Below are 13,127 nucleotides of genomic sequence, written 5' to 3' on the forward strand. Positions count from 1 at the left end.
TTCCTTAGTCTCCAAACTATCCTTTGAGCCTTTTTTTTTTTTTTTTTTTTTTTATCATTGCCTCCCCAATTGCCGCTTTGTTTCTTCCTGTCTGCCCCACCCATTAACTCCAGCCTTCTCTCCTTCTCCTTGCCTTTTTCTATTGTGACCTCCAGCTCTGTCCTGTTCTCCAGCCCCCTTTCTCTTTTCCTTAGTCTCCAAACTATCCTTTGAGCCTTTTCTCCTTTTCCCTCTCTCCAACTCTCACCATTCAGTTGCCCTAATCCTGCCTCAAACACTGACCCTGCCCTCCCTAACCTGGCCTTCTCTGGATCTTCTTCCTGCCCACCTATAAAGGAACATAAAGGTTATGCCATTTTGTGTTCAGCATGGTGATGAATGGAGTGAGCATCTGGCTGGCAGAGAATAGAAATTCTTGGTCTGCTAGATACCTGGTGAAGGCAAGTGTCTTACTCTAGTAGAAGAAAGAAAGGGTTCTGTTACTAGGAACCAGATTTAGTCTCTCTGCTTAACATGCAATAGGAACTTATTATATATGAACTTAATGAATTTAAAGTAGACAATAAGGATAATTTTCCTAACTGGAGAGAGATTTAAAAAAAACAAAAAACAAAAACAAAAACACACAGATGAGCTTGAGATGTCCCCTGGAAGCCCTCGGCTGGGTTGGGTAGCAGGAAAGAGGCATTCTCTATACTCTCATGTTCCTGTTCTGGGAGGCCTTGTTCCTTCTCTGATAAGAGTAGTTAGGAGATTATCAGACTTTACCCTCACCAGCCTCTTTGTCTCGTAGCTGCGGGCGCTTACCTGCCCCCCCTGCAGCAGGTGTTCCAGGCACCTCGCCGGCCTGGCATTGGCACTGTGGGGAAACCAATCAAGCTCCTGGCCAATTACTTTGAGGTGGACATCCCTAAGATCGACGTGTACCACTACGAGGTGGACATCAAGCCGGATAAGTGTCCCCGTAGAGTCAACCGGTAAGTGATGCACACCTAAGCTACCAAATCTGAAAGACACCAACCTTGAAAGAGGGGCCAGAAAGGTAAAAGAAAAACCACTAGAGGGTAGTATCACCAAATCTAAGGAAGTTTTTGAGAAGGAGATGCCAAGTAGGATAAATGCTGAAAAATAGTCCAATTGGACTTCGCTATTAGAAGATTATTAGTGACTTTTGGCAGAGCAATTTCAGCAGAAAGTAGTTGAGCTAGTTAATCTAACTATATTGAGTTAAGAAATAAGTACAGTGCCTACTACATTTCAATATTAGTTGAATGAATAAAGAGTTTTAAAGAATGAGATATGGGTATGTTTACAGATTAAGGAGAAGGAGGTAGTAAAGATGAAGTTAAAAGTTTGGGATAGAGGGGAGAAATTAATGGGATGTCCTTGATGAGGCCGAAGGACATTGTAGGATGCACAGTTGGAGGGATTAGCTCTATTTAGAGAAAGTGATATTTCCTTTTTTTTTTGATGTGGAGTTTTGCTCTTGTTGCGCAGGCTGGAGTGCAATGACGCTATTTTAGCTCAATGCAAACTCCGTCTCCCGGTTTAAGCGATTCTCCTGGCTCAGCCTCCTGAGTAGCTGGGATTACAGGCATCTGTCAACATGCCCGGGTATTTTTTTTGTATTTTTAGTAGAGACGGGTTTCACCATGTTGGCCAGGCTGGTCTTGAACTCCTGACCCCAGGTGATCTGCCCGCTTCGGCTTCCCAAAGTGCTGGGATTACAGGCGTGAGCCACCGTGCCTGGCCTCTGCGATATTTCTTTAATTAATTAATTTTATTATTATTTGAAAACTATATGTATAATATAAAAAAATTCAAATATCACAGAAAGATTGTAGTGAAAAATGTCTCCTTACTATCCTGGTCTCTAGTCCCCCAGTACCATTAATTGTTACCTTTTTTTTTTTTTTTTTTTTTTTTGAGACAGAGCCTCCTTCAGGCTCTGTCAGGCTGGTGTGCAGTGGCACCATCTCAGATCACTGCACTCTCTGCCTCCTAGGTTCAGGCAGTTCTCGTGCCTCTGCCTCCCAAGTAGCTGGGATGACAGGCAAATGATTCTCCTGCCTCAGCCTCCTGAGTAGCTGGGACTATAGGTGCCCCCCATCACATAATTTATTGGTGTTTTTAGTAGAAACAGAGTTTCACCATGTTGGCCAGGCTGGTTTCAAACTCCTGACCTCAAGTGATCTGCCTACCTATGCCTCCCAAAGTATTGGGACTACAGGCGTGAGCCACCATACCTGACCAATTGTTACCATTCTGTTTTTTTTGAGATGGAGTTTCACTCTGTCATCCAGGCCAGAGTGCAGTGGCGTGATCTCAACTCACTGCAACCTCTGCCTCCCGGGTTCAAGCGATTCTCCTGCCTCAGCCTCCCGAGTAGCTGGGATTACAGGCACCTGCCACCACGCCTGGCTAAAAATTTTTAGTAGAGACAGGGTTTCACTATGTTGGCTGGGCTGATCTCAAACTCCTGACCTCAAGCAGTCCGCCTGCCTCAGCCTTCCAAAGTACTGGGATTACAGGCATGAGCCACCGTGCCCGGCCAATTGTTACCATTCTTGAATATGCTTCCGTATACTATTCTACACATGTGCAGGCATATATGCACATATAACATTTTTAAACACCCAAAACAGGGTTCTTTATACATTGTTCTGTACTTTGCATTTTTCCACTGAACAATATATTTTTGAAGGTATTACATACCAGCACATATGGATCTGCCTCATTCTTTTGCATAGGTTGAGTGGCTGTGATATAACTTATATAATAAATCTATTGAGGAACATTTGAGTCTAAATTCTGCTACAAAAATGAAACTTGAATATTATTATATATAGATTCATTTTTGCACTCAAATATGAGTGTATTTGTAGGATAAATTGCTAGGAGTGGGACTGTTGGCCTAATACATTTCAGAGTTTTCAGATATTGCAACTTGTTTTTAAAGGTAAGTTGTACCAACTATACTCCCATCAATAAGGCATCAGAGTGTCTCTTCCTATACCTGCACCAATTTGATATTTGAGATTTTTTTGATCTTTGGCATCCTGATCTTGGTCTAATTTTAAATTGTATTTTTCTAATAAGTGAAGTTGAATATATTTTCATATGTTTAAAAATAATACATGGAAGGGTCATTTTGAGTGTAAGAGGAAAGGAGAAAAATTGATGCACGCACATATTAATATGTTTGTGTATATGTCTGGTAACTCGAGGGTGGCCTTGTGTACTATCCTCTGCCTTTTTTAAAGATATTAGAGCTGCTTCCTGATAGGAGACAGGAATGGGTTCTGGAGTTACAGGCTAGTAGAGAAAGTTCTACATAGTCTACATAGAGTAGGAGGGATGGAAGTAATCAGGGACATGAAAAAGATTGCTAGGCAGCACTGAAGCCTAATTGGGATTGAAACCATATGATCACAGTTGCTTCTAATGTACCATTTGTGTTATCCAGTAGTATTCAAGAACTTTGATTTAGAAAGTGTGAAGGTCAGTTGGTTAGATAAACTGGAATTTTGAAGGAATAATGGACACCGTGGGGTCTAAGTTTCAGAGGACAGAAAGTAAGAGATGGTAATGGAGAAAAAACAGGGTGGTGAGACTAAGTGCTTCAGAGAGATGGAAGAGATGAGATTTTTCTTCCACAGTTTATTCTTATTCCAGTTCACATCTCTTCTACCTTTTTTGCTTATCAGATCTGGGATTTGAGATTGGAGCAGCCTAGATTCTGTTCCTGATTTGTTTTTTGTTTTGTTTTAATTTTTTTTGAGACAAGATCTGGCTCTGTCGCCCAGACTGGAGTGCAGTGACATGATCTCAGCTCACTGCAACCTCTGCCTCTCAGGCTCAAGTGATCCTCCCACTTCAGCCTCCTGAGTAGCTGGGGCTATAGGCACACACCACCATGCCTGACTAATTTTTGCATTTTTTGTAGAGATGGAATTTCTCTGTGTTGCCTAGGCTGGTCTCAACCTCGGGAGCTCAAGCGAAAGTGCTGGGATTAAAGGCATGATCCACTGCACCTGGCTGTTCTTTTTTTTTTCTTCTTTTTGAGACAGGCTCTTACTGTGTTCCCCAGTCTGGAGTGCAGTGGTGTAATTATAGCTCACTGTAACCCCAAACTCCCAGCCTCAGGTGATCCTCCTGTCTCAACCTCCCAAGCAACTGGGATTATAGGCACATGCTACCATACCCAGCTAACTAAAAAAAAAAATTTTTTTTTTTTTTTTTTTTGTAGAAAATGGGGTCTCACTCTGTTGCCTAAGCTAGCCTTGAGCTCCTAGTCTCAAGTGATCCTCCTGCCTCGGCTGCCCAAAGTACTGGGATTACAGGTGTCAGCCACCATACCTAGCCCTATTCCTGATTCTTGATAGACCCTGGAGTCAAGCTTTTCTCCCTTTAGCCTCCCCCTCTTCTCAGAAGGCACTCACACCACTCTTTCAGGTCTGTTAGAGCCTTGGTGGTCTGAGGACCAGCAGTGTCACTTGGGAGCATGTTAGAAATGCAGAATTTCAGGCTTCACTCTAGACCTGCTGAATCCGAAGCTACATTTTAATAAAATCTCCATGTGATTCATAGGAAAGTTAAAGTTTGAGAAGCACTGTCATAGAGTAGATGTTAGGAGTGAGTATAATAGATGGGACATTGCCTGGACTTTGAATTACTTCCAAAAGCTTGAAGTGGTGGTAGTCTCTCAGCTTCCACAGGCCACTCCTATCCCCCACAGGGAAGTGGTGGAATACATGGTCCAGCATTTCAAGCCTCAGATCTTTGGTGATCGCAAGCCTGTGTATGATGGAAAGAAGAACATTTACACTGTCACAGCACTGCCCATTGGCAACGAACGGGTAAGGTTGGGAGTCAGGCTAGGCCTGTGTCAGGGGTCTGGGGTAGAACCAAGCTCGTGTAAGCCTCTTTGGAGTCTGGTGATCCAGAGATCCTTTTCATCTTTTGTGCTGAGAAAGTATGTTTTAGGGTGAGGGGTGGGTAGGTGCTGATGTTTATTTAGTCTCATGTGCCTGTTCGTGTCCTAAACAGATTGAGATTAGACTTAAAATAGACCTAAAGGACTTCCTGCTAGGCTGAGAGGTAGTTGAGAGGAAGAGAAGCACTGAGCCAAGGTGGCTAGAACCTAAGGGGCTGGACTTACTTTGGGGTCTTCATTATGAGCCCCTGTCAACTTGAGAAACATATTCTCAGCAAATCCATGGAGTTGGGGGTCATTCTCGTAGAGCAATGGCAATCCTTCACTCCTTTCTCTCACCCTCCTGAAGGTCGACTTTGAGGTGACAATCCCTGGGGAAGGGAAGGATCGAATCTTTAAGGTCTCCATCAAGTGGCTAGCCATTGTGAGCTGGCGAATGCTGCATGAGGCCCTGGTCAGCGGCCAGATCCCTGTTCCCCTGGAGTCTGTGCAAGCCCTGGATGTGGCCATGAGGCACCTGGCATCCATGAGGTATTGGGTGTAGTTAGTATCTGGGCTACTAGTGTTGGCAGAACTGCTGTCAGGGGAGGAGGGGGAGCACATATTAAGGTCCCACAGTGTGCCATTCAAAAAAAAAAAAAATTTATTTGAAGCCCTACTACTTGCCAGGCAAGTGTGTATTTATATTTAGATGGTTTAAAGCCCTGGCCCTGAACTTCTTAGATATCTTTGGGCCCCATCCCATCTGTCCCTGCAGGGCAGAGAGAAGGTAGAAACTTGCACAAGGTCAGTCATACAACTAGTAAAGCATCAGAGCTGGCATTAAAGCCCCGGTGTCCTGCCTTTCAGGCCAGGGCTCCTCCGTGCCCAGGATGCCTCACAGGGTGGGGGCCTGTGCCCGAGGGACCAGTTCTCTGCCTGTCCCTGCCAGGTACACCCCTGTGGGCCGCTCCTTCTTCTCACCGCCTGAGGGCTACTACCACCCGCTGGGGGGTGGGCGCGAGGTCTGGTTCGGCTTTCACCAGTCTGTGCGCCCTGCCATGTGGAAGATGATGCTCAACATTGATGGTGAGTGGGGAGAGCTATGGAGCTAGGGGCACCCCAAGTCCAGTGACCACACTCCCAGCCTCATCCCTCCCAGCTCTGCAACCACACTCCTAGTCTAATTCCTACAGCCCTGGCTCCCCCTTCCCCCATCCCAATGCCCTATAAGGAAGAGGGTATAAATTGCTGTACCTCCATGTATTGTGGAAGACAGAACCTGAGCTGAGCTATCTTTACCCTGTCCCCACAGTCTCAGCCACTGCCTTCTATAAGGCACAGCCAGTGATTGAGTTCATGTGTGAGGTGCTGGACATCAGGAACATAGATGAGCAGCCCAAGCCCCTCACGGACTCTCAGCGCGTTCGCTTCACCAAGGAGATCAAGGGTGAGGACCCAACAGGAGGGGAAGGGAAACAGCTCCACTTGAGCCCTAAGAGGAAATCCCCTTGGGGTATGCTCAGGGGAGAAGCCAAGGCTGGGCACCTGAGCAACCTATTTCAGCCCTGACAAGCAGTGTGTGTATCTCAGGCCTGAAGGTGGAAGTCACCCACTGTGGACAGATGAAGAGGAAATACCGCGTGTGTAATGTTACCCGTCGCCCTGCTAGCCATCAGACGTAAGTTGGCAGGGGTGCTGAGTCATACTTTGTTGGTGGAGAAGGGCTGAGATTTAAAACTCACTATCTTTCCCTCCCTCCTTCCCCCACTGGCCTTGAGAATGAACCTTGGGGACTGGCCCTGTTTTTGAAGATAAGCTGTGGGAATTTGGCATCCTTTCTCAATCTTCTCTGATCTGTTGATACTCTGCCTACCATTTTTACCTTCTTGATCTCCTTGCCTCTTTGGTCCTTTACTTTAGAGCAAGTGTGTTCTCTGATTCCTGTTAGGGTTAGGTAAATGTTAGAATCTCTCTCTAATTATTATTTCTCTTGAAAAAAGAAAGCTAGGCTCCTGGGCTCCTTGGGGAAGCTGTCATTGATTCCATTCCCATTCTTGACCTTAGGCTACACTATATTATGAGTGTCTACTCTGTGTTAGGCTTTATGCTCAATATTGGAAATAAATGAGTCAGATAGTATCCTGACTTTTGTGGAACTTGCCCTTCAAACCTTTAGCTTCTTTCTTGAAGCCCTGTATGTCCTGTTTTCCCATGAGTGGCGATGCTCAAAGAAGTTGGATAGGATGAAGCAAAGTCTGGGACTTCCTTCCTGCACATCATATTGGGGCCAAATAAAAAAGGAAAAAGTCTGGGACTTCCCATGGTTGTGGGTCTAGAGAAGTGGGACTGAATGCTGGGTTATGACACCCCCTTCCTTCCCTTCTTCTGAACAGATTCCCCTTACAGCTGGAGAGTGGACAGACTGTGGAGTGCACAGTGGCACAGTATTTCAAGCAGAAATATAACCTTCAGCTCAAGTATCCCCATCTGCCCTGCCTACAGGTTGGCCAGGAACAAAAGCATACCTACCTTCCCCTAGAGGTGAGATTGCCAAGTAATGGCTGGGGAATAGGCATTGTATATACCTGCATGCTGCTCATCAGGTGTCTCTTCTTTGAAGTTTGGAAAATTGACATTCTGAGAAGGTATGAGGTAGTTCTCCTGTGAAATAGAGGCCCCATTCTTACCTGCTAAGTTGTTTCCTTATCCCCCATCCTACTCTCATGTTCTTTCAGGGCTGCCAGGCAGAGACAAGCTGAATTTACTGTTTAATAAGTAATTAGTTCGTACAGGACAGAGATTTTAGATACCCGCACTCACTCATGTTCTCTTAATTTCTCTTTCCCTGTTGTTTAGAGCTGGGATCCTAAGTGACCTGAAGATATAAGTGTAGTTTATTCTACACAAACTGGTGATAAATATTACCTATAATGTAAATCATGTTTCTCCAATGATTAATGTGTTCATTTTGAAAAAGTTTTAGCCCCAAGATTTGTCATACTTGTATATAACAGTAGACCTTTGGAATTCTGCAACTGGAGAAGGAATAGTAACGCTAAGTTATAGAATACAAATACAGAATCACTGGGCTATATTTTGTTTGGTATATACTAGCCAAAATATTGAATGAGAAACTACTGCCTACTGCTTCATTGTCTCATCCAGTGCTACTCAAAAAGTGCGGTCATGTGTACCAACAGGATAGGCATTACCTGAGAGCTTACTTAAAATGCAGATTTCAGGTTCCACCCATACCGACGGAATCAGAATCTTTTTTTTTTTTTTTTGAGACGGAATTTTGTTCTTGTTGCCCAGGCTGAAGTGTGATGGCATGATGTTGGCTCACCGCAACCTCCGCCTCCCGGGTTTCAGCGATTTCTCCTGCCTCAGCCTCCTGAGTAGCTGGGATTACAGGCATGCGCCACCACACCCGGCTAATTTTATATTTTTAGTAGAGACGGGTTTTTCCATGTTGGTCAGGCGGGTCTCGAACTCCTGACCTCAGGTGATCTGCCCGCCATGGCCTCCCAAAGTGCTGGGGTTACAGACGTGAGCCACCACACCCAGCCAGAATCTGTCCTTTAACAAGGTCCAAAGGGGATGTACATTAACATTGGAGAGGCACTATACTAGACTACCCTCTTTTTCTTGTTTTTTTGAGACAGAATCTCACTGGAGTGCAGTGGCACCATCTCAGCTCACTGTAACCTCCTCTGCGTCCCAGGTTTAAGCAATTCTCATGCCTCAACCTCCAGTAGCTAGGATTATAGGTGGCGCCACCGTGCCCAGATACCTTTTTTTGTATTTTTAGGACAGATGGGGTTTCACCATGTTGGCCACACTGGTCTCAAACTCCGGACCTCAAGTGATCTGCCCGCCTCGGCCTCCCAAAGTGCTGGATTACGGGCATGAGCTGCCATGCCTGGCCTACCCTCTTACTTTTATCCAACAGCAGAAGTCAGATAGCCCAGACCAAAGCTCAAGTCTTCTGGTGAGCTTCTAGAATTTCAGAACTAACCTGAGGGAATTAGGCTGAAAGGAGAAGAGATCCCCAAAACCAAGAACTCTGACTTGGTTAATAGCTACTGATGCACATGAAGGCAACATGTTCTCTGAGGTATAAACAGAGGTCTTTAGGAACAATCTTAGCTAAGTAGACAGTAGCTGATATTTACTGTAAGCAGAGATTTGTTAGCAAACTAACATTATTTCTTTTTTTTTTTTTTGAGACGGAGTCTCACTCTGTCGCCCAGGCTGGAGTGCAGTGGCCGGATCTCAGCTCACTGCAAGCTCCGCCTCCCGGGTTTACGCCATTCTCCTGCCTCAGCCTCCGGTGTAGCTGGGACTACAGGCGCCCGCCGCCTCGCCCGGCTAGTTTTTTGTATTTTTTTTAGTAGAGACGGGGTTTCACCGGATTAGCCAGGATGGTCTCGTTCTCCTGACCTTGTGATCCGCCCGTCTTGGCCTCCCAAAGTGCTGGGATTACAGGCTTGAGCCACCGCGCCCGGCCAAACTAACATTATTTCTATTTAAACAATGGTTTTCAAGGTGTATAATTTATGTTATGACTTAGACCTTGAATTCTATTGTCGCTTATTTAACATATATTTATTGAGCTCCTACTATGTGTCATATACTCTTAGGTGCTAGGAACATGGAGATTAACAAGACAGACAAGGTCCCAGCTGTTGTGGAGCTTACATTCTAGAAGGGGGAGATAGACAACAAATTGATAAACACATAAGATAGTTTCAGATGGTGATAAGGTGCTATAAGAGTAATAAAATAGGTTAAGGGGATAGAAGTAAGGGAGGAAGAGGGTAGAGAGCTATTTTAGTTGTTAAGGAAGTCCTCTCTTAGGAGACATTTGAGCTAAGTCCCAAATTATGACACAGAATCAACCTTATAACAACCTGAGAGAAGAGCCTTCCAGGCAGGAGGAAGTACAAAGGTTCTAAAGCAGAATAGAATTTGGATCTTTTTGAGGGATAGACAGAAGGTTATGGTGGCTAGAATGTATTGTGTGAGGGGAAAAGTAGTAGGAGATGATTCTGTAGAGGGCCAAATCCTATAGCCTGTTGAAACCACGTGGCATTTTATTATTGTTTTTTGGAATAGCTTTATCCAGATTGGCTGTGATGGCTCATACCTGTAATCCCAGCACTTTGGGAGGTCAAGGCAAGAGGATCGCTTGACTGCAGGTGTAGTGTGCACCTGTGGTTCCAGCTACTTGGGAGGCTGAGGTGGAAGCATTGCTTGAACCCAGTGAGCTGTGATTGTGCCACTGGATTCTAGCCTGGGCAACAGAGACCCTGTCTCAAAAAATATATATATATAAAAAAAACAGTTGTATCAAGATACAATTCATATACCATAAAATTCACCATTTTAAAATGATTAGGTAGTTTTAGTATATTCACAGAATTGTACAACAACTATCACCACTATTTGATTCCAGAACATGTCACTCCTAAAAGAAAGCCTATATTCCTTAGCAGTTACTCACCATTCCTTCTCTCCCCAACAGCCTGTAGTAACCACTAATCTACTTTCAGTCTCTGGATATACCTATTTTAGACATATCATATATGTGAAATAATACAATATGTGTCCTTTTATGACTGACTTCTATCATTTAGCGTAATATTTTCAAGGTTTATCCTCTTTCCATCAGATGGATATGTCATATTTTGTTAATTCATCTATCAGTTAATGGACGTTTGAATTGTTTCTATTTTTTGGGTATCATGAATAATGCTGCTGTGAATATTGTTGTACACATTTTTGTGTGAACATAAGTTTTTATTTCTCTGGAGTATACACCTAAGAGTGATATAATATATAACAATGTTTAACATCTTTTTTTTTTTTTGAGATGGAATCTCGCTCTGTCACCTAGGCTGGAGTGCAGTGGCATGATCTCGGCTCACTGCAAGCTCTGCATCTCAGGTTCACACCATTCTTCTGCCTCAGTCTCCCGAGTAACTGGGACTACAGGTGCCCATCACCACGCCCAGCTATTTTTTTGTATTTTTAGTAGATACAGGGTTTCACTGTGTTAGCCAGGATGGTCTCGATCTCCTGACCTCGTGATCCACCTGTCTCAGCCTCCCAAAGTGCTGGGATTACAGGCGTGATTCACCGCGCCCAGCCAATGTTTAACATCTTGATGAGCTACCTGATTGTTTCCCAAAGTGGCTATGATATTTTACAATCCCATCAGCAATGAATGATAGTTCTAATTTCTGGCCAGGTAGGATTTTATTCTAATTGTAATATGAATCCGTTAGAAAATTTTAAGTAGAAGAACAGTATGGATTATTGCTGTTCTAGTTTCTAGTTGTGAAGATCCAACTAGAAACTAGAAGTAGTACCTCCAGTCCACCTCTGTATCTTCCTCGAATAGTTATGTAGGTCAGTGAGTGTCCACAAAATCATTTGTTCATGTTCAAATCACAGTTCATTCCTTCTTCCGTCTTCTCTTTTTCAAATTGTGGTAAAATATGCATAATATAAAATTCACCATTTTAACCATTTTTAAGTATACAGTTCTGTGGCATTAAATACATTCACGCAGTTGTACAACGATCACCATGACCAATCTCTAGAACTTTTTCATCATTCCAAACTGAAACTCTGTACCCATTAAACGACAACTCCCTCCTTTTAACCCTTAGCAACCACCATTCTACTTTCTGTCTCTATGAATTTGACCACTGTAGGTACCTCAAATGAGTGGAATCATACAGTATTTGTCCTTTTTTGACTGGCATATTTCACTTAACACGATGTCTTCAAGGTTCATCCATGTTGTAGCATGTTAAGATTCCCTTCTATTTTAAGGCTGAATAATAGTCCGTTGTATGTATGTATCACGTTTTGTTTATTCATTCATCTGTCCATGGATACTTGGGTTGCTTCTTCCTTTTGGTTATTGTGAATAATGCTGCTGTGAACAGAGATGTACAAATATCTGTTGAAGTTCCTGTTTTTTTGAGTACATACTCAGAAGCAGAATTTCTGGTTTATATGGTAATTCTATGGTTAATTTTTTGAGAAATTGCCATACCGTTTTATAGTCCCACTAGCATTGTACAAGTGTTCTAATTTCACCACATCCCTGATTTTAATTCTGTATCTGTAACCACCTGTAAAGAATGCTACAACTTTAAGGCACCTTTAAGAGAACAATCTCACAAATTTCAATAATTTTGGATTTTCATTAAGTGAATTGACTATTTTGTTTATTTTCTGGAATATAGAGTATGAAGGCAGGTGACCTTGGGCTGGTTTTCCTTCCCATTATTTACCATGAACTCTGGGAATTAGGACGAGAATTAGTATGTAAAGAATGTTGGCCCTCTGGGAGCGAGTTCCACATTTCATCTCATCTAAATCCTTACAACAACCTCATGAGACAGCTAGTGTATTTTTTTTCTCATGTTTGAGATTAAAGAAGATTCTCAGAGTGGTTAAGAGTCCTGTTTAAGGTAACATCCCCTAGAAATGGCAAAGCTGTACTTCAAACAGAAGTATTTCCAGACCTACTGGCTCTCTCAATTCTAGCAGCCTTCCTGTTCACAGCATCCTGGATATAGTATATTGGGGATTAGAAGTCTTGTATGTCACTAGACAGCTTTTTATGATCTCTATTAGTTTTCTGTTGGGCCCAGAACAGATGAAGTAAATGGCAAGATGTTTCTCCCACCAGCAGAGGACACTGTCAGCCAACAGAGACAGTGATAGCAGTGGTCTGGGGGCTCAGGAGTTTAGAGCCAACCCTAGTCCTGGTGGGTTGCTGGATGGAGCAACTACGTACCTGCCACCATGGAGAGCTGCCTTAGAAATCTAATTTGTGTATATTGAGTTTTTCAGTATTCAGAAGAGCTCTCTATATATGGTCCTTTGGTAAATAATATTCTGTGCTGCAACTTATTGTTTTCTGTGTTCCAGAACTATACTCAGTCCTTTAAGTGCTTTATTTAATCTTGAGACAACTCTGAGATTGTTACTATTATCCTCATTTAAAATATGAAGGTCAGGCGTGGTGGCTCACTCCTGTAATCCCGGGAGGCCAAGGTGGGTGGATCACCTGAGGTCAGGAGTTCAAGACCAGCCTGGCCAACATGGCAAAACCCCATCTCTACTAAAAATACAAAATTAGCGGGCGCAGTGGCTCACGCCTGTAATCCCGGGAGGCCGAGGCTGA

General features: G+C 43.6%; 1 protein-coding gene across 2 annotated transcripts in view; it reads left to right on the plus strand.

The window, feature by feature from the left end:
- The window catches only part of AGO1 (argonaute RISC catalytic component 1), a 65,234-nt gene that overhangs the window by 28,588 nt on the left and 23,519 nt on the right, over window positions 1-13,127 (plus strand). For both annotated transcript variants that reach the window (XM_011988988.1, XM_011988987.1), the window contains exons 2-8: window positions 794-977; window positions 4,739-4,859; window positions 5,286-5,467; window positions 5,868-6,004; window positions 6,231-6,365; window positions 6,509-6,596; window positions 7,312-7,459. In XM_011988988.1, the coding sequence (XP_011844378.1) occupies window positions 4,755-4,859; window positions 5,286-5,467; window positions 5,868-6,004; window positions 6,231-6,365; window positions 6,509-6,596; window positions 7,312-7,459 (795 nt within the window). In that variant the 5' untranslated portion in view covers window positions 794-977; window positions 4,739-4,754. The remainder of the gene's footprint in view (window positions 1-793; window positions 978-4,738; window positions 4,860-5,285; window positions 5,468-5,867; window positions 6,005-6,230; window positions 6,366-6,508; window positions 6,597-7,311; window positions 7,460-13,127) is intronic.

Source organism: Mandrillus leucophaeus, unplaced genomic scaffold (genome assembly GCF_000951045.1).
Source record: "Mandrillus leucophaeus isolate KB7577 unplaced genomic scaffold, Mleu.le_1.0 Scaffold343, whole genome shotgun sequence".
Classification (NCBI taxonomy): domain Eukaryota; kingdom Metazoa; phylum Chordata; class Mammalia; order Primates; family Cercopithecidae; genus Mandrillus; species Mandrillus leucophaeus.